The sequence below is a fragment of the Columba livia genome, chromosome 2 (genome assembly GCF_036013475.1).
Source record: "Columba livia isolate bColLiv1 breed racing homer chromosome 2, bColLiv1.pat.W.v2, whole genome shotgun sequence".
Taxonomy (NCBI): Eukaryota; Metazoa; Chordata; class Aves; order Columbiformes; family Columbidae; genus Columba; species Columba livia.
Window position 1 is genome coordinate 64,520,596 of NC_088603.1, and position 25,354 is coordinate 64,545,949.

The 25,354-nt window shown below is 38.9% G+C and overlaps 1 protein-coding gene across 2 annotated transcripts in view; it reads left to right on the forward strand.

The window, feature by feature from the left end:
• DCDC2 (doublecortin domain containing 2) overlaps positions 1-25,354 on the forward strand; it is a 71,173-nt gene that overhangs the window by 26,275 nt on the left and 19,544 nt on the right. For both annotated transcript variants that reach the window (XM_065052302.1, XM_065052301.1), the window contains 4 exons: positions 142-288; positions 1,409-1,463; positions 3,692-3,893; positions 21,011-21,111. In XM_065052302.1, coding sequence (XP_064908374.1) covers positions 142-288; positions 1,409-1,463; positions 3,692-3,893; positions 21,011-21,111 — 505 coding nt within the window. The remainder of the gene's footprint in view (positions 1-141; positions 289-1,408; positions 1,464-3,691; positions 3,894-21,010; positions 21,112-25,354) is intronic.

The window sequence follows — 25,354 nt, forward strand, 5'->3', positions numbered from 1 at the left end:
ACTTTCACTGTACTTTATTTGGTTTCAAATCTGGAAATTCAACATGAATTAGTGAGTTTAGGTTTATGTAGCTTTCAGTGCTCTTAACAGACCTAACTGAATGTTAAGGCTTATTATATTAAGCATTTTCATATTTTTCAGACTTTACACTTTAGATGGAAAACTCGTTCAGAATGGGTCAGACTTGGAGAATGGACAAATATATGTTGCAGTGGGTAGAGAAAAATTTAAGAAATTGCCGTATGGTGATCTGCTGTTTAGCAAATCTACAATAAGAAGGCCACAGGGGTAAGTTCTGTAGGTGTGTGATATAATTCTCACAGGCTTGTGTGTGTCAGTTTGTTTACTAAGTACCACAAGTACAGTACAAAATAATAATTTGAAGAATGAGGGATGGATGGATGAATTAGCATGGATGCAAAACTTCATAGACAACTTTGGAGGAAGTTGAGATAACAAAAAACAAAACAGAAAATGAAAATTCAGAAGGCTATTTCACCTCGTAAACATACCATTGATCATGCATCACAAAATTAATGTCAGAGAAAAGAAGAAAGGATTACTTTGACTTGGCTTCCCCTTCTTCCTCTCCACCCCATATAAACATGTGCAGCTGAATGAGATTAGGTGCAGCTAACCCAGTCTAGATCTATACTTGCTTGGTGATGTTTTGTGGAATATGTACTCTTTTAAGAAAGCTTTATGTTTGGGTCTGTTTTTTGTAGGCCAGAATTATCACATTAAATAGAGTCCTGAACTGGGTGTCTGTAAGGAGAAACTTGGGCTTTTGATATCTACAGAAAACGTGAAAATTGGGAGCCATTTCATTGAAATAAATGGACAGAAATGGAAATTTGTCCCTCAAATTGGTGTATTTTAGATAATTTATCCCATATTCTGCATATAAAGTGGAGTGGGTTTTTGTTTGTTTTTGTTTGTTTGTTTTTGTTTGTTTGTTTTGTTTTGTTTAAAGTGAGCAACTGTAGACTGTAAATAACTTGAAAATATTTTGGGAAACAACATTTGCAAAAAATTAATGTAAGGACAATGAAAAGCTATGTTGATCAATTGATATAAACAGATTTGTTGAAATTGCTGGAACTTTTCGTTATAATAGTTGTAAGGATCTTTCACACAGTAATTCGCTGAATACTGCTCTGAATATTTTTGGTATATAAAGTATGCATTGTGGGGAAATGTAGTGCATTTGTTTCAATAAGTGAATGATTATGCATTTAGATGTAGTCTAGTAAACAGAAATTAGTGATTCTTAGTAAAAACATGCAATGCAGAAACCCATTAACTCTGTTGCCATAGCTGACTTGGTGTTATCCGACTTGTTTATAGATACATAGTATCTATGATAGTGACAGTGTACACAGTTCTAAGATGTGGTTTATTCCTGCAGGTCCAAAGGCTCTGTACTCCCTCCGATTGTGGGATCTCGAAAGTCTAAAGGCAGTGTAAGTATCAAGTGCCATAATAAAGTTTGTTTCTAGTCTTGCTTGATTCTGGCAGATGGAAAGTTCTTTGGGCTTTAATTAAATCAGAAGAGAAAAAATCCACAGCTACCTGGTGGTATGCTTATTAAAGCTTGATGAATCTTTAGCTATTTGAAGTGTCAATTAGACAAAAGAAATCTGAGAAAATATTATTGCGGTAATGGCTGCTTTATTTTTTAGAAAACCTACCACAGCAAAGATCAACTGTTACCTTGAGGTCTTTCACGTAAACCTGGTCAGCTATCTTTGTGTATTTGTTTAATTATTTATTCAAATTTTACACCTAAAGGAAAAACACAGAGCCTTTTACAAAGCATCTTAAGAAAATCGTGTTTCTGTATGCTGGGTCTGAATAGGGCCCTGAAACCGTTTCCTATCTGATGTGTTTTGTCCTAGCTAACCACTAAATACAGAGCTTGAGCCTCTGCTGCTTTATATAATGTTCAGTTATTTGTATGTGTTCAAAATAAGTCCACTGTTGATTTAAAACAGTGCCAAATCAGAATATAAGTATCTGTTTGCATTGATCCTGTACAAGTGCAGTTTACTGTAAAAGTACAAGGAAGCAGAGTCACAGAGTCAGGCTCACAGTCTGTCATTATAATTGTGGTAATTGATCATGTCCACACACTGTTTACAAAACAAACAAATCTCTAAACATAATAAACAATACAAGTGCCTGTTCCACTCTGTTGAAATTCAGTCGAAGATAAACCTCAGTAAGGAACATACATGCAGTTGTTTGCTTCAATTTGATATCTACACTTTTTTACTATTATTTTTTGGGAGTAACAGTCTCCAGTTTGAATTTGAAGAGACTGAAATATTGCTGTGCCCTCCTTTCTCTTTATAGAGAAAGGATAAGTGGTAGATTTGATGGTGTTCATAGATAAATGGCAGATTAGATGGTAAAAGCTAGGTACTATTTAAATAAGGTATTTTAAATAAAACTAATTTCTACTGATTATGTGAAAACTAGAAGAAACACATAAAAATGTAGTCATGTATGCAGGACTTTTTAAAGAGATGTGGGAATTTATTCAGGACTTTTTTTTTTTCAGATTTTAATTTTGTATAATATTACCTTTAGCAGTGAGGTGAAAAGTATTGTCCATGATCATTACAGAATGAAAGGCCTTTCTGGTGGGCAAGTTCTAAAATGGCATGAATTGTTAATGCAGCCACGCTAAGCAAAACAACAAAGTAGAATATGTTCATCTTCTGTGATTCAGTTAAGTCTGTGTCTGTGATAAGGTGAACAGTTCCAGGTACTGGCCTGGTTTTCTGCCCTGTCTGCTCGAGTATTTCATTGTTACATGGAGTGCTTTACTAAATCTGGATTTGGAAGATACTATACCTTATATTAACTGGCAAAAGTAGGAGGCTGACAACCTCTAATGAGAGGCAACAATGAGGGTGCTCAATTGGTTAAGTCTTTACGTAGCCTAGAACGATATAAACAGCACCCTAAAGGGCTGCTGTATACTGTTCAGGTTTTTATGCTGTTGATTGTGAACAGATTTAGACTGAAAAAAAGGTGTATAAGTAGTAAAATCTCTGGCTAGTACACCCAGGATCGTACATACATCAAAGATGTAAAAAATAAGGACCAGGTTTCTGGTTGTCCGCTGCAAGCAGCGGAAGTGGTCGATGCTCTTGGTGGTGATTCAGAGGTGATGTGTTGGCAGACCCCTTTCTTCCTGTCTGCTTGGCAGTCAGTTTTACTGCCACATGAAAACTGTCATATTCTTCCAACTGCTTTGAACGCTAAGATTAATGCCCGTGTCTCATTTACATAGGCAATGAATTATTCACAAGTTATATATGTTACATTTTGTGACTTTCCACACGTATATATGAGATATAACTGTATGTCATACGCATGCATATGTAGATTCACCTAGCCATTCTTTTCATCAAATGAAACATGATTTCCTTAAAGTAAGTGTGTTATTTTTTTCTGAGAGTTGTTGAGGAGCATTTAATCAGTTGGATCATATAGTAAGCTGATGAGATAGTTACAGTTTCCTGGATAGTTAAAGACATCACTTAACTGTACTGATTGAAAATTAATATGCTTCTCTAACACCTGATGCCAATCCTCAGTATGAAAAGGTTGAAAAATATTGATATTTAAAAAACAAACTCTGTGATTTTCATCAGTGGACATTATGTACACTTCTTTTCAGGGAAGTGATTGGCAGTCTAAATCTACCATTGGATCCAGTGACCCCAGAGAAAACAGTTCTTCACCTCAGCTTCCCAAAGGAAAAGACAAAAAAACCCAGAACCCAGAGGGTTCTGTGTCCAGACGACACTTTTCTAACAACTCTACGAAAGTGAAACAGACAGTGAGAGTAACAGCTTCCACAGGAGTCCTTCTAGATAATGGTCAGTATTGAAATAAACACTATTGTAGCATAGTGGCTTTTGATCTTCAGTTAAAAAAGTGAAATCATATACTTGTATAGTTCTTGAATTGTCCATTTACTCTGGCTAACTGAATTGACAGAAGTTCTTTCTGCTTAAGAAATGTACCTGTGCATAGCCATTACATTCCTGACTTCATTTGCATGCCATGGAAGACTATATATGATTTTTAGTATACCTTGGAAGTTAAACTAATACGGTCCTATCTTTATGCTTTTGACAAAAGCAGAAAACATATTTTGACCATTTTCCCACTGTTCTGCCCTGCAAAAAAGTGAAGAAAAGGAGGTGGTCTGCTCAGAGGACACCATGCTATCCCTGAGGATCGCTGGTTAGCGCCTGGTTCTGTATAACAAAATGAATAGACCCTGGGGGAATAACACAGGCATGAACTCCAGTTAGCTGGTACCTGCTGAGTCTAATCATACAGCAGAGCTGCTGGAGGCACTTCTAGAATTTCTCCCCCACTGTGCTGTGGCAGCAATTTAGAAATTTAGTCATAAACATTCTCCTTGAAAAAATGCTTTTCTTCTCTTATGGGGTGGTATTGCCCCTCCTCCCACTTTTTGAATGGCTAGAAGACTGTCCTCTCACAGATATTGCTGCCATTCAGGGATGGCTAATTTTCCTCATAAGTAATAGTTCCAGAAGTCATTAATACAGACCAATTAATGTCTGCCAGGAGAAATAAATTATACTTTTCATAGCATCTGATGCATCTTCTCACTGCTGTTTAAATGTTTATAATTTTGCAATAACAAATCGCAGTCTAAAACTTTAGTATATGTCATCCAACAGCACAGTTTTGTACCTCTATTTGTCTAGAATCGTGAGCTGTAAATTTACTTTGAGTCAGGAGCAGTTTTATAAATTTGAGTTTTAAAAGATCAATGAAATATATGCTTCTGTAATCTAATTGTATTTTCAAGAGTTAGCTTGTTGAATTTCAGGTTTATTTTAGTCTTGATTCAAATACCATTCTATCCTTTTGCTGATAAGTGGACATAATTTTAGACAACTCTCTTTTGGTCAAGATATTTTTTTCTTATTGAAGAAACATGATTATATTATAATGAAAGTGACTGGAAACATTTACCCTTTATAACTTGTGAAATGACTGAATATATTATTCTTGAAGTCATGATGGCATATCACTACTTTTTACAGATTGAGTGGTGCATGCTAAGAATGAGAGAGAGAGAAATGAGAGAGAGACTACCAGACCTGACCTCTCAGAGGGGGCTTCACTTACCATTTTTGAAGGCTCAGAATCGTTATGTAAGACATAAAGAATGCAAGGAAAGGCTTTTACATTTAGGCAGTTGTCCACCCTGGATACCTTCAATCTTTGATATGTTTTCTTTATTTTGAAACAGATGTGTTAACTTCTGTTGGGAAATGCCAGTACAGAATTCTTTATATAGAGCTCAAAATCTACACGTTCTGATCTAGTCTCCTGTTCAGGGTACTGAACTGCTCTGGACCTCTACTGATGATGAGACAGATCTTAGTCAGACCTCTTACATTAAGAACAGCCAAGCCACATAACATTTTCTGATAGGTATAGTACCATTATGGTGATTTTTCTATATGGTGTCTTTTCTGGCCTGAGGATTTTTGTGAGTAAAAGTTCTGCAGATGTTTCCTGGAAGGAAAGGGATACCTCTTGCTTGAGAGAAATTTCCCCTGTGTCAGCCTTGAGTTACACTTCCAGAGGCTTCCAGTTGCTTTCTTTGGTTTCTCAGTGGAGGGAGGAGTGCTAAAAGCAGCAACACTTTCTCTGTCCTTTCAGCAGGCAGTGACTCTTACTGCTAGACAGCAGACAAGTATAGGAAGATATTCACCTCTCCATATTTAGTGCTATTGGTGCTCCACCTACTGACAGAAATGGTTGGAAATCCACTAAGCAGAAATGACTGTTAGCTTCTCACCAGCTTTTCCATGTTTTGTGAGTCTTGCCCAACTAGGAGAAGCTGCTCAAGGCAGCCAGTTCTCTGATTTGACCTGAAGTGTATGTCGGGAGAAGCTCCCAGTTCTTTCTGTGCACCTCTATTTGTCCTCCATGTATGAAGACCTGCTAGCAGAAGTGGAAATGGGTAGTTTGATGTGTATACTCTTTGTTCTGCAAGTCTAGGTAGACCTAGCTGGTCGTACAGGCAGTTGCTGAGGGAGATGAAATTTCTAAGCTGAATTCAGACAACAGTATGGGATGAGAAATCCAGAACCCTGTAATGGATTTCTGCTGGGGTGCAATCCCTGCTCTCAAGTGTATCTGCACTGAGGAGGAGATAAGCCAGTGATAATTGTTTTCTTTTGCCAAGCATGAAAAACAAACCATCTCATGATCTTGAAAGTCTTTATGACAACCACAGTGACAATTACAGACTTGTGAACATGTGCAGACTTATCTTTCCCCAGTGAAATTCCCCAATATTTGTTCATCGAGATCAATCCACAGAGTTTTATTTGTTCTAGATTTCTTCCTCTCTCTGAAAGAGGTACAGCTGTGCTTGCTGGAATAGGTTTAGTTATATCAGCCAAGCAATATATCTGAACCATATTCTGAAATAGGTGTATCTCATTGTAAGAGAGGGTAATTCAGCCTCTGTATGTGGTTTATTTTCTGAACAGGCTGAGGTCTAACAGACTGGTAGAGGTGCTCAACATTTTTACAAGAGCTGATGCTGTTGGCAAAACATGAGGTTTCTTTTGACCTGCTGAGGCAAGAGATGTGTGCCACCATTTAAACAGAAGCAGAAATGTCCTCCTGTAAATGAATGGCATTTGAGGTCTAGTGTTCAAGAAACAAAAATCATGTAAATCATCGTTAACATTAAACATTAAAATGCACCTATAAGACCGTTAGTAGTACCTAACACTACTCAATTACTTTGAAATTGAGTGCTTCAAAACACTTAGTATATACATTTCCCTAGGATGCAACAATGCCTTTCAGGGATATAGGAAATGTCTAGACTTATAGTTACAGTTGTCTAAATGTACCCTTTTAGAATCTCTGGAGACAGCATTTATTTTTTCTTTTTTATTTATTTTTAAAAAAATTATTAGTGTGATGGTAGTTGTATGGCTGGAACTATTCTTGAGTAATATACTAACAGTATGTTGTAGGTTACTCAGAAAACTTTTCCAGGTTTTATGTGTGTAGACTTTATTTTTTTAATTGAATCCTAGGTATGTAAAAAAGGAGTTAACACTCCATCCTATGTTTAGTAACCAATTTCCTTTTTATTGTTCATTCCCATGTAAATGAACAGCAGGCTTCCCTCTGGAGAGTTGAAAGCACTAGGAAATAATAATCTCCATGCTGGATATGAAGGATTCTTAAATTGCTTTTGCACTTTTTTGCCAATATTTGTCTGCCTGTGAGAGACTGTGGCACTTGCAGGCAAAATTTGGAGAAGGAGGACAACTCCTGAAAAATCAGACTAAAGGTCTTTTCACTCATGTCTGACCCTGTGTGGGAGCTCCACTGTAGTCAGAACATACGTAGCTTGTTGTGAAGTAGTTCAAAGAAAATGTGCTATACTGACCCCAAATGGACATCTTCTCTGCAGTTGTCTCCCAGGTGTTTTTTCTGGTCACACCTGAAGATGGAGTGACCTGAAGCATAGGCCAGGCAGGCTGTAGGAGCTGTGAGCTGTTCCGTGTGGAGTGCTGCAGCTTCAGTGTCTTCCTGCCCTGCCAACCCTCTGTGACAAAGGCTGTCCTTGACAGAAAGCCAGTGGACCATACAAATGTAGGGTTGCAGAGGTCAGCATTACACTGTATTTCTGTCTTTTATTATTTGAAGAGACTGAACTGCTGTGTGATTTGAGATGATGTTCAGCTTACTGCCAAAGGCTTATTATTCTGTGACTTGATAGATTGTTTTCCCATCAAGTTTGTTTCTGTATTTCTCATTAACTGAGTATTTGTCACCTGTGGGACTATCAATTGAGTTAAATATAGCACAGGAGCCTGATTAAGTATTTCCAACAAATTATCTATCTGCAGATGGGAAGTGGAAGTTCTTAGCTGATTGATGTACATTTTAGGACAGAGGTAAGTAGCAGAGTAGTCCCCTCGGAAAGCTTTCCCTAGAGACCCTCAGCAGTCAAATCAGCTTTACAGTCCCACTGACTACAACTCTGTCAGTGGAGGATCTGAGAAAGAAGTAGATGAGTTGAAATAAGCAAAGCCTGAAACTTTTTGCCCTCATTAGCATTGGCATTGTTTTTATGGTGCATCATAGGAGAGTCACCTGGCTCATTTTTGACCTTTCTCTAACAGAAAAAAAGTTCACAGTGGCATAGTCTCACTACTGTGTTTCCTTGCTGATCAAACAAACAAACCAGTTTGCCCTTTCAAGCAGACCAGGTTGTGACTAGCTTCTCTGCCTGCTTCTTTTAACATGCTAAGGTGACCTCTAGCATTCCAATGAAGCAAGAAAGAAATGAATGTTAGAAATATGCAAAGACTGAAAATATTGTAATACCCAAATGACCTAACATGTCCCTATCCTACAGCCTGTTGTTTGTGGCTCAGTAGGCTGCTTGGGTTTAACTTGTCTGCTCATCTCGTTTCCATGGCGTACATCTTGAAATAAGAACAGGAAGTGCGAGGATCATAATTTGCAGTGTTCTTTGGAAAATACATGTTCAGGTATGTCATCTGAGGCACCAGATTCATCAGGTGGCCTGTCTGGTGCTATTTCCAACTTCCTGTATGTCAAGCAACAATCTCATTGTTCTGGTCTAAGTGTTCCCAAACACAGCTGCTACTGAAGTTGGATTTCAGACTGCCATTATAAACTTCATTTCTGCACTTCGCAGAAATCAGTATCCTGACTGGTCAGGTCTTCAAGCAAATCTCTAAGCTAAGCCCACGTCTTGTACCTCTGTCCTGCAGTGGTCATGGTCCTGCTGCAGGGAAGGCTTCGTCGTCCAAGCCAGACTGTCTTTGACAACCTTTGCTCTGATTAACCCCATGGAGAGCTCCTAGTAAAGAAGATGATCTGCAGAAGAAATTCCCAACTCCATTTCTACTTGTCTTTTTTTATCCTTGGGGGACACCCCGTGGGACAGGAGTGTCAAACTCATTTTCACCAGGGTCACATCAGTCTCATGGTTGCCTTCAAAGTGATAAATGTAACTTTAGGACTGTATAAATGTAACTACATTTCATACAGTCCTAAAATTACATTTGGTGCTTTGAAGGTAACCACGAGGCTGCTGTGGCTCCCCGTGAAAATGAGTTGGATACCACTGCTGTAGGGAGTCACTGCTGTCTGCTGTGCTTTCCATACTGTTGAGGTGGTGGATCAGGGAGAGTTTTACTATTTGCTAATGACTGAACTAGTTGCTCTTCAGCAGCTTTCTAGTTTATACTGTAGGGTGCTGTGACACTTTCATACCTGTGTCATTGCTGATTGTCCATCTGTGAAGCTGAAGCTGTTAATAGTGTATGTACACATTTTTTATCTTTCTTTTTGTAATGAAAATTCATAGTGAATAATATTTTGGAACTTTTCTTGTTATTTAGTCTTGTTATTTAGATTCTCTTGTAACTTTCATTAAGCATGAGGGGTGTAATTGACAGAGAGCATCTTACTTCTTTCTAAGGAAATAAACCTGTTTCTGAGGAAATAATTTTTTTCCTCATTGCTAGAATTGTTTGAATGTATCAATATGGCAAAGACAAATAATAAAAGTACTGAATAAAAGGGTGGTTTGGTGGGGTTGCAAGATTTACTGATGAAGAATTCATTGTATATTCATAGTTTCTAAAAATGTCAAAGTTTCTAGGCAGAGAGCTAAATCACTATTGAGATGATGTGATGTCCAGTTAATGTTAGTAAAGTGAAAACAATGCAGAAGGGTAGGTAAATGGTGAACTGAAATACTTTATAGGGTGCTACTTCAGTGATAAAGGTTTAGAAAAACATTGATGAAGCCAGTTTTTTGAAATGTTGTGATATGTAGACATAAAGAATACCGAATATCACTATATATATGTGTGTGTGTGTATATATATATATACATACACATATATATCTTCATAGCTTGAAGAGTTTTCTTTAAACTTTATTCAAATCATAATTCATAGCTTTGTGGTTTTCTTTTGGAGTGGTTTTTACCTCCAAGTCATTATGTGAGTGTGAAATATAGCTTTTTTTCTGACTAATAAGAAGTTATTCTTTTGATCATATCAATTAAATGTATGTCCCAATGCTCTTTAAAAAGTTCTTGTGTGTACTTCCAATGGTTGATTTATGGACTGTGACTTCTGAACAAAAGTAGCAACTCCAGTGTCTTTTGTATTAATACAATAGAAGTGTGACAAGAACTCAACAGAGGAAAGAATATTGTGATTTTTTTTTTTTTTTCATTCTAAGTATTCATTACAAGTTAATGTGAATACTGTGCTACAACTGTGGAACAAAATTTGTTTAATAACTAATGAACAGTTATTTAATTTTAACAAAAAAACTTAATTGAAATTAATGTTAAAGGTACTGAGCCTCTGGGTTTCAGAATACAAATAAGTGACTATGGCTTACACTGGCACTCAGACATTCTGTGTGCATGTTTGTTCTCCTCCTGTGCTTATATGCTTTATGTACATGCCTGCTGAGGACCTATCATGTTCCTCTTTGGGTGCAAAAGGAGCCTATACTATTGGGACAGCATGTTAGGATCCAGACGGGAGGTGAGGGTACATGTCTTTTTCTAACAGTACTGTTTTTCTTCACCTGTTATTTTCAGTACCTCTTCATATACTGAAGACCTGCGTTAACATCCAGTCCAACTTGAAAGGGTGGAATATAGGCTCTTGCTTGGTATATTATTCCAAACTCTTCCCGTTCTCCTAATGCATACGGTCTCAGTGCTGTGAAATGTCTCCCTGTCAATAGGATCTTTCCATAACTCAGTCCTGCTTTGTCAGCTGGTCTCTGGGTGAGATGGATTCCTGCAGCTGCTGGGTGACTAGTGGGACTGAAGTGGATGATAACAGGGCTTTAAAAGCTGGTCATGGGGGTGGTTTATTCTATGTTAAGGTCCTTCTGCTTCACCTGAAGATGACTGTATGAGATGAAGCATCCCTCTGAGGCAGGACAACCTGCCTCAGTACCATACAGTTGATTAGCTGTGGTATTTCAGGTAGATTCAGTTAGCGGAAAGGAGCATTGCTGCTTTCTTCCCATTTGCTTCTGTGTTTTGAAGACTGCTTCAAACATACGTTTGAGGAACAAAAACTGAGAGGGAAGTATGCAAGTGGCCCTTTTGTTCTCTTCCTACCTTTGCCCACAAATGCCAAGCTATAAGCTCTGCCCTTGTGGGGTGAAAAGAGCAGGCACAAGCACACCAGATTTCTTGGCATGTCTGTTGTCTGTCTGCATTACTGACTGTTAGCCAAAGTGCTGCTCAGGCTAATAGTGATCAAACTCTGCACAGCAGGATTATTTGCAAAGACTCCAGCTGTAGTGTACTTGGCCTCTCCTTTGCCTTGTCCATTCAGAAGACATGAAAAGAAGTTCAGAAAAGGCTGTTTGGAGAGGCTGTTTCAGTCCCTTTCCCAATGGCAAGAAGAAAGATGCATTAAATCCTGTTTCTTGACCGTGATAGACTTCCAGATCTGGTTAGAGGATTAATTCAAACTGGGCTTCTTGGCTTCAGCTGTAGAAGACAGACAAGTGTGTCTGGAGATGCCCATTCTCTCAGTTGACAGTGAAATTAGAAATCTAGCATAGACCAGATGCTGAAGTATCGGATGTACTGTGTATATAATTACTGCTTGAATTATGACATTTTCAGTTTCATTTTGGAGTAAGGAGTCTTATTTTGAAATGGAGATGGATTTTTGTTGGAGAGCTAGAAGCCAGCTCCACAAAGGTAGTGATAATGTTTGCTCCCAAGTACTGTTTTGATCAGCATAGTTCCACTGTCTATTCTGAAGTCTTATTACAGTTCCTCAGTTGGCTTTGCAGGTTTATTCCAAAAAATTCCTTCAAATTCAAAGGCTTTGGATTGGGCAAAGGAAGCAGTTATCACCATCTTATGATTTTTATTTTATTTTATTTTCCTGATGGACAACAAAAAACACTCTTGGCATTCTAGTTGGCTGCATTTATCTGTCACTGATGTGGGCTAATTAATTTTAATCTGAAACCAATAAACTCTATGGTGATTTTACACATGCACATCTTTGAGACTATTGAAACAGATAAAGGGAAAATATTCATAGTTGAAAATACATCCCATATTCTTTGCTGTCCTTGTCCCTGCCAATTTAGCAGTTATGTGGAATCTTCTCTCCTTTGAATCTCAGACTGTTTGAAAGAGATTGTTTCCTGGGACTTAACATCTGAAGAATTATACTCATAGCCTGTTTAAAGCTTAACTTAATCTTTCAACAGAGTTTAGTTGGGCTAGCCATGTATTTACTTTGGATGTTTTGTTTTAATACACTGAGAATTTCACCAGCATGCCATTCATATTATAACTGATGGATGTAATAATCCTCTCAAATCGAGATGATTAAAGTATTTCTTAAAGTTGAAAGCTCTTTCTGTAAGATTTCAATTCACCACTTAGAGCAAATCCAGTGGACTATGAGCTGGTGCTTTGGTTTTTGTAACCTATAAGACATGGTATTAATGTAATGGTTGGACTCCCATTGCACTGGTAGGAACCTAAATAATATTGAATATATTCTATGTAACAGTAATTGCAACTGGAAATGTGAGGATTACAGCCTAGACTAGTACAACTGTTTCAGCAGAATTTGGACTTACGAAAGTGACAACAAAGGTACATTTAATTATAAGGATCTTGGTTTAAGGTTTAAACAAACAAACCAAAACCCCAAACCTACGTATTTCTTGGTTGGCACCACATTCTGTAAACAGTATATTGTAAGAAGTTGAACAGGAAGGTAGCAAATTCAGAAGCATAGTAGAAAATTCTTGTAAGGGAACACCCTCACTTTAAAACATATTCCATTCAAATACAGTAGTTTAATTGTCGTCGCACAGCTTGCAGTGTAACCTCCCCACCCAAACTATAAAATGAGTTCTAGAGATAATAGAATGTGAATTTTGAGATCTTGCTATGATTTGGAAAAGTATGATACTGGAGATGGGATGAGGCACTCCATAGTTTTTCAGATCTAGATTTGAGTAATCTGAGGTCTTAGAAGTTAGTGATAAATTCAATGTCTTGGTTTTGCTATTGGCTAAAAAATGAAGAAAAAGGCCAGCCCTTAATTAAAGAGAAAGCTGCACAGAATATTAGGTATGGCAGCGCTCCTGCTATTATGCTCTGAATCGCTTTCAAGAAAATTATGAACTTGCCAAAGAGTATAAATGCAAAATGCTGATTATCAGCTGTGCATTGTGAGCTAAAACTGTTGTCCATTTTTTTTGCTGGCAACTTTTAGGATTGAAAAGCTCTCTGTATTTAAAACATAGACATATAGATCGTATCACTGTGTGTTGTCAAAGCAGACAAGGAGTGTGCTGAAGAATGGAAGATCATCTTGTTTCTTGTATGTAGAGATTTTACGGAACATAAGTTTATTCCCCACATAATAGGAGATAAAATCACACTTTATAGTAAGAAATGAGAACCCTTGTTACTGTTAGTGTGTATTGTTAGAGTGCTGAATCACGTGAGGCAGGATATACTAATGGCAGTGGGGAACTAGGATGATGGTAGACCTTGCAGCCTCTTTCTTTGAGCACATGGTGAATTTCTTTCAGTTTGCTTTTAGTACAATGAATACATTGCAAAACATGAAATCGGCAAATGGCACTTGGTAGCAGGAAAGCCGTTGCCTAACTCACTGCAGGATGAAGTGTAGGTGTACTGATGCTCAGATAGGAGTGACTGGACCAGGACAGATGTTTCAGGGCTTTTGCATTTACTCTGTAACGGTTTAGCTCTTAGGACCCAGCTGTACCCAAGAGAAGGCTTAGTTTTGGAACAGGCATGGAATTAAAAAAGATGTGGCTGAATGGGAGCTGATTTGTTAATTTCAGAATGCAAATGGTCTTAATGATCTGTCATTTATATAAATGAATAAATTAGATGCTTAAAAACATGGGAAATAAATGAAGTGAATGACCAAAGTAGGGAGAAAGAAGAAAAAACCTTGTATGATGACATGCAGTCCTTTATTTTTGTAGCTGTTTATGTATAAAGATAAATGAGCTGTTGCAGCTAAGGCAGCTTTGCCTTTGCACTAGCGTTAGTGCATTTCTTACCAGTAAAGTAGACTGCCGCATGTAAGGTCAAAATCTAGAAGCACCTTTTGCAGTGCCTGTTGGGGCAGCTAGATGTCATCAGTCTCCAATGGTGTGAAAGCTTATTAGGAATTCAACATTTTCTGAAGAGAGGAACTAATTGCTTAGAAGCTTGAGGCTGCAATATTATCAGCTGAAGAAAAAAAATACATATTTTTGTAATATTCCCAACCATTTCATATGTATATTGCTACCAGTTTCTTTTTAATTCCATTACTTTTTTGATGACGGAAGTCACAGGCACACACACGCATGCAAACCTATCACCAGTGCAGTGGCTTTTTCTTGGAAGTAGGCATTGTACAACAGTGATACTTTGAAATTACAAAAACCAAAAGCAAAAGCAAAACCAAAACAACAACCAGAAAAGAAAATTATGTTGTAGACAGGCATAAATGCACATGTTCTCCCTGTTCCTCATAGCAATCTATCCAATTTAATGAGCCACAGATTTTTTACATTTTGTTTTTAATTTGACTTAGCATTTTTATGAGGCAGTCTCTGTGGTAAGTCACATTAATGCTTTCTTTTATAGTCACATTAACTTTCTTGCTTGCATACAGAGCTTGCAGTTAGTAAATGCCTCTGATTTCCATAAAATATTCAGGGCAGACTATTATTACAATGATTTTTTTATCCCTACTGCTAAACTTCAATCAGTTTAAAATTTGAAATGCATTAATGACTGTACAGTGCTGTAATTTGTGCTGCAATAAATGTTTTACAGTTAATGCTGGTTAGGAAAGGAGCTTACACAAGAGCCATTAATTTCTATGCTTAATTATTTAAAATATGTAGATTTCTTGTGAGTTAGTTCAATGTATAACTCAATTACTATTTAATAAAGTCATATAATTTTCTTGTTTATCAAAGTGTACAAAAGGATTCCAGCTGAAATGCTGAATGGCATCAGACAGAAAATTATCTTTGTACTTTAGACAAGGTCTGCTCAGTTATATATATACACCAGTTCATTGCTTCTTTCTGTACATATTGAATGAGTGCATGATACACTGAACATCTGCGTATTGAGACAACAGGCAATATGTATCAGTTGAAATGTTTTTAATCAAAATGTATTGGGCATTTATAAATTTGCTGTTGCTGATAACTAATCTGTTCTGTACCTATCAGGAGATTAGCCAGAAGTATAAAATGTCTAGAAAATTCCCCTGGATGATCAGTGAACTCCTTTTCACACAGAAGAATTCTCAGGGTCTTCAAAGCCAGCTTAGCTGGCATGGCTATGGGACAGGACAGAGCAGGTGACTGAAAATGAAGATCCTTGGCTGTTAAGAGCTGTTATGCAAGAAGCATAACTTAAGCAGTCTTAACCTGGTCCTAAATTTTATTGGTTTTATTTGTGCTTTTACAACAAAGTCACAGAGGTGAAAAAGTACTGTAGGAATACGGTACCACCTTTTCTTATCTTTGGTGAAACCACTTGAGAACTTGGCCAAGTACAAAATCAGAAGTCCCACACCCTGTTTATCAGTCATCATCCTTTCTAAGGTTCTGATCCTAACCTGACCACTCTGCCTTTCTCCTACCCATAGCCTCTGGACATGATTTCCAAATCGTGAAGCCTTCTGAAAGCATTCTTCCTCATGTAATTAATTTCCTGACTATTTTTTTTTTTCTCTGATGAACATGTTCTCTTGTTCATATTGTTTGTGTGGCTTCATTGCTGCTAGCTGTAGAGGTCAGCCATAAAGTAGGTGCTGGTGTTTCAACAGCTGTATCATTTGACTTTGCTTAGGGCAGGTTGAGTTGGTTCACTGTTTTTTGAGACACTACCTACCTCTCTTCAGTAAAGCTGTTATCAGGCTTCAGGTGTTCCCTTTCCTGAGAACCCTCACAAGGCTTTGAGCAGTCTGGATCCTCTTGAGAGTTCATCAGTCTTCCTTGCTGTGGGATTATGGAGCTGGAGAAGAGGTGGAATAGATCATAACTGTTGAAGAAGCTCCATAGGGAAGCACTTGTGGTTGCAGTTTTAATTCATTCCTTCACCCTGAAGCCAAAAAACACTGTAAGAGTTCTTTCCCCAGAACATAGAACCACTGACCAGAGCTTTACTAAATATTGTTTGTGGTAGGAATAAATAAGAAAGCAAGAAAAATACTTGCCTGACAATAGTGAGCATTTTTTCATTGTTGCATTTTGCCACACCTCCGTCACAAATGAGTATGTGTGGGAGTATCTGAACATAGAAATTCAATTGCAGATAGATACTAGTAAAAAGACATTCCTCTTCTCAGGCTTTTCTGAAAGAAGATTCCTTTAAGAAGCATAAATTGTCATGGGTAGCTGCTGGCTTGTTCTTTCCTCTCCTCTCATTCTTTCAGGCTTTTACTCTTCCACTGCATGTAACCCATTCTTTTGCCTTCCTGCCACTGTGCTGGACCCCATTTTTTCCATATTTTTCGCCTGTTTCCTCATCTTTCTATTTGTGTCCATATCATTCAGCTTCTGCATATCCTCTCCAGTTGACTGCTCCTCTTGAATGCCTTTTCCCTCTTGTTTTCTGTTCTTGCCATTCTGCAGTTTCTTTCCCTTCTCTAAATTACTGAACTTCACCCTGCTTTAAAATAATAAAAAATAATGAGGGATGTTTGTTTAGGTTACCTCACTTCTCTCTGTATAGGGTATAAAAATAGTGGTGATTTTTAGCTCAAGACAGTCTGTTTCACACAGTGACTGGCAAAACCTGAAAAATTCCAGTCTCTTATGGTTGTCTAGACACCATGGTAAGACATCCTCACAGAAGATCGGGAGACTCTCAATAATATTTTGCTTGGCCTGTTGACAGAAGCAGCACTTACTGTGGCATGGTGAACTGAGAACCTAACTGAAATAAATCCTCTGATTTATACTTGTCAGCAAAGCTGTAGGGAGGTATTTTGGAGCTCAAAGAGCCCTTGAATCCTTTGCTGCCATTATATTCTACTCAACTTGGAGCAAATGGGTAGAGTATGCCACATCTCAATGGCAAGGCTCAGACGTACCTTCCTTTCTTATCCCCTTTTAGAGCTCTTCTGCCCCAAAATTACCACGACTCTCACTCTGGCCACTTCTCAGTTTGAGGCACAGAACATCAGAAGTAGCTCTTTTCTGAGAAGCATGTTTAATCTGCAGTATTTTATGAACCATTTGGGGTAGGCATAAATGTTCCATCTAATGGAAGCGGTGGGAATTCTTCTACAGTAAGATACACTACTTATTTCTAACTTTGGTAGAGATTTCAACAGAAGCCCATAACAATACAGAATGAAGGCTTGCAAAAGTGTTTTTTTGTGTAGTTTATAGCATTTTCTAAAATGCCTTCTTGTTTTTTTCCTCCCTTAAGAGAAGTGTGTAGAAAATGACTGATGATTCAGAGACAGTGACGTGAAATATTGCATCAATACGATGGGTTTTGTGCCCTTTTTCTTTTTTTTCCTAAACCAAAAAGTGTTTCTGAAATATTACCTGTTAAATATGAGGCAAAATTACCCAACTTAACACATTTGCTTGGGCAGTGCTGAGTAACTCGCAACACTGATAATAGTTATTACTGTGGTCTGCAAACTCCTACTGACAAGGTCTTGAGACAGAATCACATAAGCAAGTAATATGTTGGCCTTTCACAAAGCGGCCCTCCTCCAGATATTTGTAAATTCACATGCAAAAAGTGTAGATATTTCTAGCTGGAGTAGCAACATTAGTAATTTTTAAATTTTAAACTATTTTCTTAATGTTCCATTTAATCAAGTTAAATTTTGTAAAGTATTGTATATTTGTATTTATATTTGTATTTCTTCACTTTTGCTACCAAAAGACAAGAGCATGTGTCCTAATGTAAGACTAATTTCATTCCTTGCCATTTTCTTTGGAATTTTTTTTCCTTCAAGTGTTACAACTTTCCCATTTTTCAGTTAGTGTCATTTTTTTCCTTGCCTGTTTTGGCATGTTTCAGACCTAAGTGTTTTTCTTCCTTCTGTAACTATTAATGGTATGTGTGTTTTGGACATTTGTCTTCCATGCTCTGATGTTTGTGCAGAGGTAAATAATTCATTTCCCTTTTGTTGTCAATTTCCTTATTTCCTTAAATAATTTTTTGTTTCCCTTTTCTGACAACAAATCTTTTCTGTCATGCTTTCAGAAACCAGCTAATGATCTTTTGTGTTGTATGCATTTGAAATAACGCTATTTTTTAACTACTTGTTTTCTTCAAAGAATATAGCTGTTCTAAAAATTAGATAATTTCCCATTTTGTCTGAATAACTGTCCTTGAAGTGTTTTGATGACTTCTGTGGTGGCCATGCTTTCCCATTGCAGCCTGCCATCTAGTTTTGGCATCTTCCATTCTGTGGAAGAGCACTAATGCCATTTCACTTAGAGTGCTTTCTGTGCAAGACAATGGACAGTGGTATCCTTGAGAGATGCTGGAAGGTTCTGCAGAGCTCTTTTCAACTAATCTATTTTCATTTATGACCAGCTTTCTGAGCAGTCACCTGTTAGAAAGTTCTTGAAGGATTGGACTAGATGATCTTTTGAGGTCCCTTCCAATCCCTAACATTCTGTGATTCTGTGGGGATTTCAGGTTTTGCTTATTGAAATGTCCTTGTTACCAGCCTTTTGGGTACACTCACTCTTTTGAATATGAAATTCCGTTGCATGACCTGGATAGAAACTTATTGTCTTCTTCTGTCTCTCTCACTCTCTCCTGGTTTCGTGATTAAGGGTTTTGAAAATAATTGCATGTCTGTCTCCCTCTGTGGAGCTTAGTTGCTGGGTTATTCAGCGTAGCCCCGAGTGTGATCTGCTCATCTAGGGAGAAGTGCTTTAAAATTGAGAACCCTCAACTCTTGAGATTAATTTTGTGGATTTGGCCTCCAAGGCCAACACATGTTCGTCTCCCTTGTACTTCTTTTGCCCCACCAGAGAAAACCTGATGAGAATTACCTCTGCATCAAAGTCCTTTTGCCTCTAGAGGCCACACAATCCCCATTTTGGTTGAAAGACTTGAGGATCTTGAAGGCAAAGATGTTATTACAGAGTCTAAATGATAAGATGGTGATATTAAATGCAGTTGTCTCAGACATAGATTTGATTGTTTTTATAGTTCAGTGAACTGAGGAATCTAGGACAAGGTTATTTTCTTAACGTACTTAAGGGAAGGCCTTCAGCTAAGAGAGTCTTCACAGTGGCTTTCAAGGAATATAATACATTTTCCTCTCAGAATGTGGCAGCGATCTAGATCTCAATCAAATGTCTGTGATAAGAGGCAATGAAGATAATATCAGACAAGAGAAACAGAACCTTCTGTTCCTTAGAGAGCTCAGAAAAATGGGAAATATGAAGTGCATTGATTATTTGAAAAAGTACAAGTAGCACTCATGCAGATGCATTTTGTTACTATTCTCAACCACTCCATGTTTTTATTGCTGAATTTGTCAAAAAAACCCTGTCTTGGCAAAGAGGTCTGCTATAATGAGATATGTACACGTAGATTGTCCAAGATTTACCATACTGCCAGCAAATATCGGATGTCCTTAGTTGATTTCAATTGAACAAACTACAACAGATGCATTATATTTAATAATCCACACAGAAAAAGGAAATTAAGAAAATAAAATTATTCTTTCCGTGCTAAGTATGAAGGTGGGACCTTATTCAAGATGAGTGAGCGGTTCAGGATAAGAATCCAACCAAAGATGCTAAGAACCCTGTGGTATTTCCAACACCAGTACTTTCAGAGGACAAGTAATATGGATCTTTTGGGGAGGTGGGGAGGTTCCAGTGGAACTGATGCTCAGGTACTCGAGCTCAGAAAATCTCGCTCCTAAGATGCAGCCAGCAGTACCACCCTGGAATATCATTGTGATGTTCCATAGACTTCCTCATTTCTGCCTCTTCATTTCAAAATGTGAGAACAGCTTTCATTTCTGGCGTTCTGGTCAGTGGCCTGTCAGTGGACATCTAAGATCATTTGGACGAGCTGGCGTCTCGCCTCAAGTCAGCTATTTACAGTGGTATAGTAGACCTCAGAATTTTGTTCCCAGTGTAAACTCTTTCCTTGGCTCCCATAATTATGAGGAAGTAACTGGAAAACTAATATCCACAGCAGTCAATGCCAACTTTTTATGCAGGTGGACTTCAGATTTCTCTGAGTCTTGTTTTTTTACACATTCTTTTTCCTCACTCAAGATAAATGGTGTAAAATCTTTGCAAAATTGAATACCATTGTAACCATTTACCTTGTTCCCTAGGAGTATGTGCTTTTTAATGAGGATGTGAAGTTTCAGCTATAGTTCTACTTGCACCTGCTCAAAGGTGGAGAGTAGCATTAATCCCAAACTGTTCCTGTTAATCTTTTACTCATTTCCTGGATCACCATATTTGTTGTTGATTCAGAGCCTGAGATTTTTACTAGATGTGCATTGTAATGCTAATTACTAGAGGGTACTATAATTGACTGTAGCAACAGAAGTAATATGTTGTCATGCATTTAGTTTGGATTTACTCCTGTCCTTTGTCAGAATTGAAGGAACTTCAGATGTAGGGCTTTGTTTAGTGTCTGTTTCCTTTCCACAAATCGCGCAGCGTGCAAATATTTCTTATTAAAAAGGAAAGGAAAACAAATTGACAATAATGGGAGACTGAAAACTTCGTTATAAGAACGATGTAGTGAATGGTGGGCCAGCTCAGAAACCTGACTGCAGTTCAGCACTACTGCCGCCGGGTGCCACAATTGGGCTTCACTTCCTTCTGCTCTGTATTTTTCCCATTGTAGGTGAAGATGTTTACAAAGCCAGAGAAGAACCATCTGAAATGTGGGGGGCAGCTGAAGTGCAGGAAGATGAAGACACTCGTGTAGAAGTTCCGCTGGACCAGGTATTGATCGAGCTTGAAATAAGTGGCTTTTTTTTTTTTTGAGGATCACAGGCTGTGTGTTGTTTTTCTTTCACCAGTTTCTTTCAAGTGTACAGTATAATTCTGTGGGGTTGATTGTAACAGCTCAAGGGTATGGCTTCTTTTATGGGAGCTTTAGCAAAACTTAATTTTCTGTTAATGTGTCAAATATCAGTTACCTTTTCATCGTACATCATCTTGGGAACTGCACTGAGACCTCTTATAGGGCCTAAGTGAATCAGGCCTCCCTAGCTGCTAAATAGATCCACCTGGATAACAGTCCCTTTGTACTGGTGGAGCAATGTAAAGGGACTATGACACAGAAGGTCAGAATTCCTGCAGTCCTGTACCACAAGTAGATGTGGATTTATCTGATTTTTATTGAAGCTGCCAGCGCTTTCTTCTGTTGGAGCAACAAGGTACGTAGCCAACTTTTTTATTCTAAGACTTATGTGCAATAAATAGGTCTTGATAACTAAACATAAGATTATATCCCCTTTGCTTTACTTTGATTTATTTTTAAAAGAAACTCATGTGAACTGAAATAATCCTGTAAACAGGTAAGTTGAAGTTTATTCTAATGAAGTGGAGAGTAGAACTGCTTAAAATATTTGCTGAAAACTTTTTTTTTTTTTTTTTTTTTTTTTTTCTGCTAGCGTATTGCTCACAAGACAATACTCTTTTTCATCTTGTCTGTTTGTAGGAATTTTCCAGCTTGTTCAACTTTGTGTCCGGTCCACAAGACGTTACATTGTGGCCCACGTGTCTGTTGATAATGGTTTGGGGACAGCCACCTGGGCCACAAGATAATGCTTCTGATCCATGCTGCAGTGTAGGGAGTCACAGAATATCCAATAGATTTCTCAGGCTAAAAATCCTCTCAACAACATGAGGAATTCTTGAGCATTTTTCTGCCTTCCTGGTGGTCAGATCAATGCTGAGAAACAGTTGTGAATGTGAGATTGTAAATAAATGGGAGAGAGGGAATTAAAAGTAGTTGTTTGTAAATACACTTTAAATACACAGAGAACAAACAAGCTGGGTGATTTCTGAAGTGTGTTGGAGGCAATTTTCTGATGTAGGTAGTGGGACAGTTACCAAATGACAGAATCACAGAATGTCAGGGTTTGGAAGGGACCTCAAAAGATCATCTAGTCCAATCCCCATGCTGGAGCAGGAACATCTGGATGAGGTTACACAGGAAGGTGTCCAGGTGGGTTTTGAATGTCTCCAGAGAAGGAGACTCCACAACCTCCCCGGGCAGCCTGTTCCAGTGTTCTGTTACCCTCACTGAGAAGAAGTTTCTTCTCAATTTTAAGTGGAACCTTTTGTGTTCCAGTTTGTACCCATTACCTCTTGTCCTACTGTTGGTTGTCACCGAGAATAGCCTGGCTCCATCCTCATGACACTCACCCTTTACATATTTGTAAACATTAATGAGGTCACCCCTCAGTCTCCTCTTCTCCAAGCTAAAGAGACCCAACTCCCTCAGCCTTTCCTCATAAGGGAGATGCTCCACTCCCTTCATCAACTTTGTTGCCCTGTGCTGGACTCTCTCCAGCAGTTCCCTGGCCTTCTTGAACTGAGGGGCCCAGAACTGGACACAATATTCCAGGTGTGGTCTCACCAGGGCAGAGTAGAGGGGAAGAAGAACCTCTCTGGACCTACTAACCACCCCCCTTCTAATACAGCCCAGGATGCCATTGGCCTTCTTGGCCACAAGGGCACAGTGCTGGCTCAGGGTCATCCTGCTGTCCACCAGGACCCACAGGTCCCATTCCCCTGCACTGCTCTCTAATAGGTCGTTCTCCAATTTATACTGAAACCTGGGGTTGTTCCTGCCCACATGCAAGACTCTACACTTTCCCTTGTTATATTTCATTAATTTTTTCCCCACCCTCACTCTCCAGCCTGTCCAGGTCTCACTGGATGGCATCACAGCCTTCTGGTATGTCAGCCATTCCTCTCAGTTTTGTGTGACAAACTTGCTGACAGTGCACTCTATTCCCTCATCCAAGTTGTTGATGGATATATTGAATAGTAGTAGTCCTAGTACTGACCCTTGAAGGACTCCACTAGATACAGGCCTCCAACTAGACTCCTCCACATTGACTACAACTTCTTTCCTTCAGCCAGTTCGCAGTCCACCTCACTACCCAATCGTCCAGACCACAATTCCTCAGTTTATCAGCGAGGATGCTGTGGGAGACTGTGTCAAATGCTTTACTGAAATCAAGGTAGACCACATGCACTACTTTGCCATAATCTATCCACCTGGATATGTCCTCATAAAAGGCTATGAGGCTGGTTAAGCACTACTTCCCCTTGGTGAAGCCATGTTGACTGCCCCTAATGACCCTCTTATCCTTGATATGCCTTGAGATGGCACCAAAGATAATTTGTTCTATCACCTTTCCGGGGATGGAGGTGAGGCTGACCGGTCTATAATTACCTGGGTCCTCCTTCTTGCCCTTTTTGAAGACTGGAGTGACATTTGCTTTCCTCCAGTCCTCAGGCACCTCTCCCATTGATTAGGAGAGGCATTCTGCTGAATTTGCTACTTATGAATAAAGAGGAAGTGATTGGGGTTGTGATACTCGGTGGCAGCCTCAGTTGCAGTAGCCATGAGATGTTAGGGTTTAAGACCCTGAAGGAAGTGGGTTGGCAATTAACAAAGAAAAAAACCACAAACAAACAAAAAATCCTAGAATTCAGGAGAGTGGACTTGGGCTTGTTTGGCAAACAGTCAGGCAGGATCCTGTGTGAGACTGCCTTGAAGTGCAGAGGAACACAGGAGATCTGGTTGATTCCCAAGAGTGTCTTCCTCAAAGCACAAGAACTGTCCCCATGTGCAAGAAAATAAGCAGGCATAGCAGGAGACCAGTATGAACAGAAGACTCCTGACTTCATACTTAAAGAGGTGGAGTGTGGTAGGTAGAAGAAGGGATAGACTGCTAAGGAGCAGCATAGAGACATTGCCTGGGCAGGCAGGGATGAAATTGGGAAAGCCAAAGCTTGTCAAGAAGTGGAAGCTGATGCATGTGATTTGCAGTAGCCAAAATGGATTTACTATGGGCAAATCAAACTTAACCAAAGTCTTTGCCTCAGTGATTAAATAACTGGCTCTGTGGATGAAGGGAGAGCAGTTATTGTCGTTTATCTTGTTTTCAGTGTAGACTTTTCTATTTGTAGGAGAAACTGGAAGGAGTGTGTTAGGTATGGGGAGGAAGGTATCCTTAAGGAAGGTAGGGACTGGATTTGTGGCCTATAAGGTGGATGAAAAACTGGCTGGTTTGGTGGGACTTAAAAGGTCATTTGGTTGAAATTTAACTGGCACCTATTTATGGATGTGGTCCTCAGGATTTGATACTGGGTCTGATGTTTTTTAATATGTCCATCAGTAACATGGACAATGGCATGGGATACAGCATTATCCAGGCTCAGTGGTAAAGCCAAACTGTCATTATTAGGTGATACGCACAGCTGCCTTTCAGAACGATCTCAACAGCTTGAAAGAATGAGCTTGCTTGAGCCTCATGAAGTTCAACAGAGAGAAATATGAAGTGTGGTACCTGGAACAGGATAACTGCATTGGCACAGGTGGCATGGGTAGGCTGAAGAGCAACTCTGCAGGAGAGGCCAGGCAGCTCTAGTGGCCAGCAAGTTGCCAATGAGTCAGCAGTGCTCCCTTTGGGTGATGAAGATTGACTGTGCATGCTGGGCTGCACTTATGAGAGCACAGCCAGCACATCAAGAGAATGGATTATCTCCCTTAACTTGGCACCTCTGAGGCTGCATCTAGAGTATTTTGTCCAGTTTTGAGTTCTTTCCAGTACAAGAGAGGTATTTACAAACAGGATGGAGTCCAGCACAGCAACACACTAAAACATTTAGGGGGCTAGAGCCTATGACACAAGGAGAAGCTTAAGGAACTGGGCTTGATTCATCTTCCAGGCTAAGCAAGGGAAGGCAGATCAAACTGCTTTCTTCAGCTACAGGTGGAGTTACAGAGAGGACAGAGCCAGCCTTTTCTTTGTGTTGCACAGTGATAGGATAACGCAATGGTCAGAATTTGCAGCAAAGAAAATACTAGTTGGACATAAGAAAAATATTTTCAGCAGTGATATTGTGTAAGCACTTCCCTGTCCAGAGAGCATGGGGAATCTTCAGGATTTTTTAAAACAACTGGACAGGGCCTCAAACAACCTATTTTTATTTTCAAGTT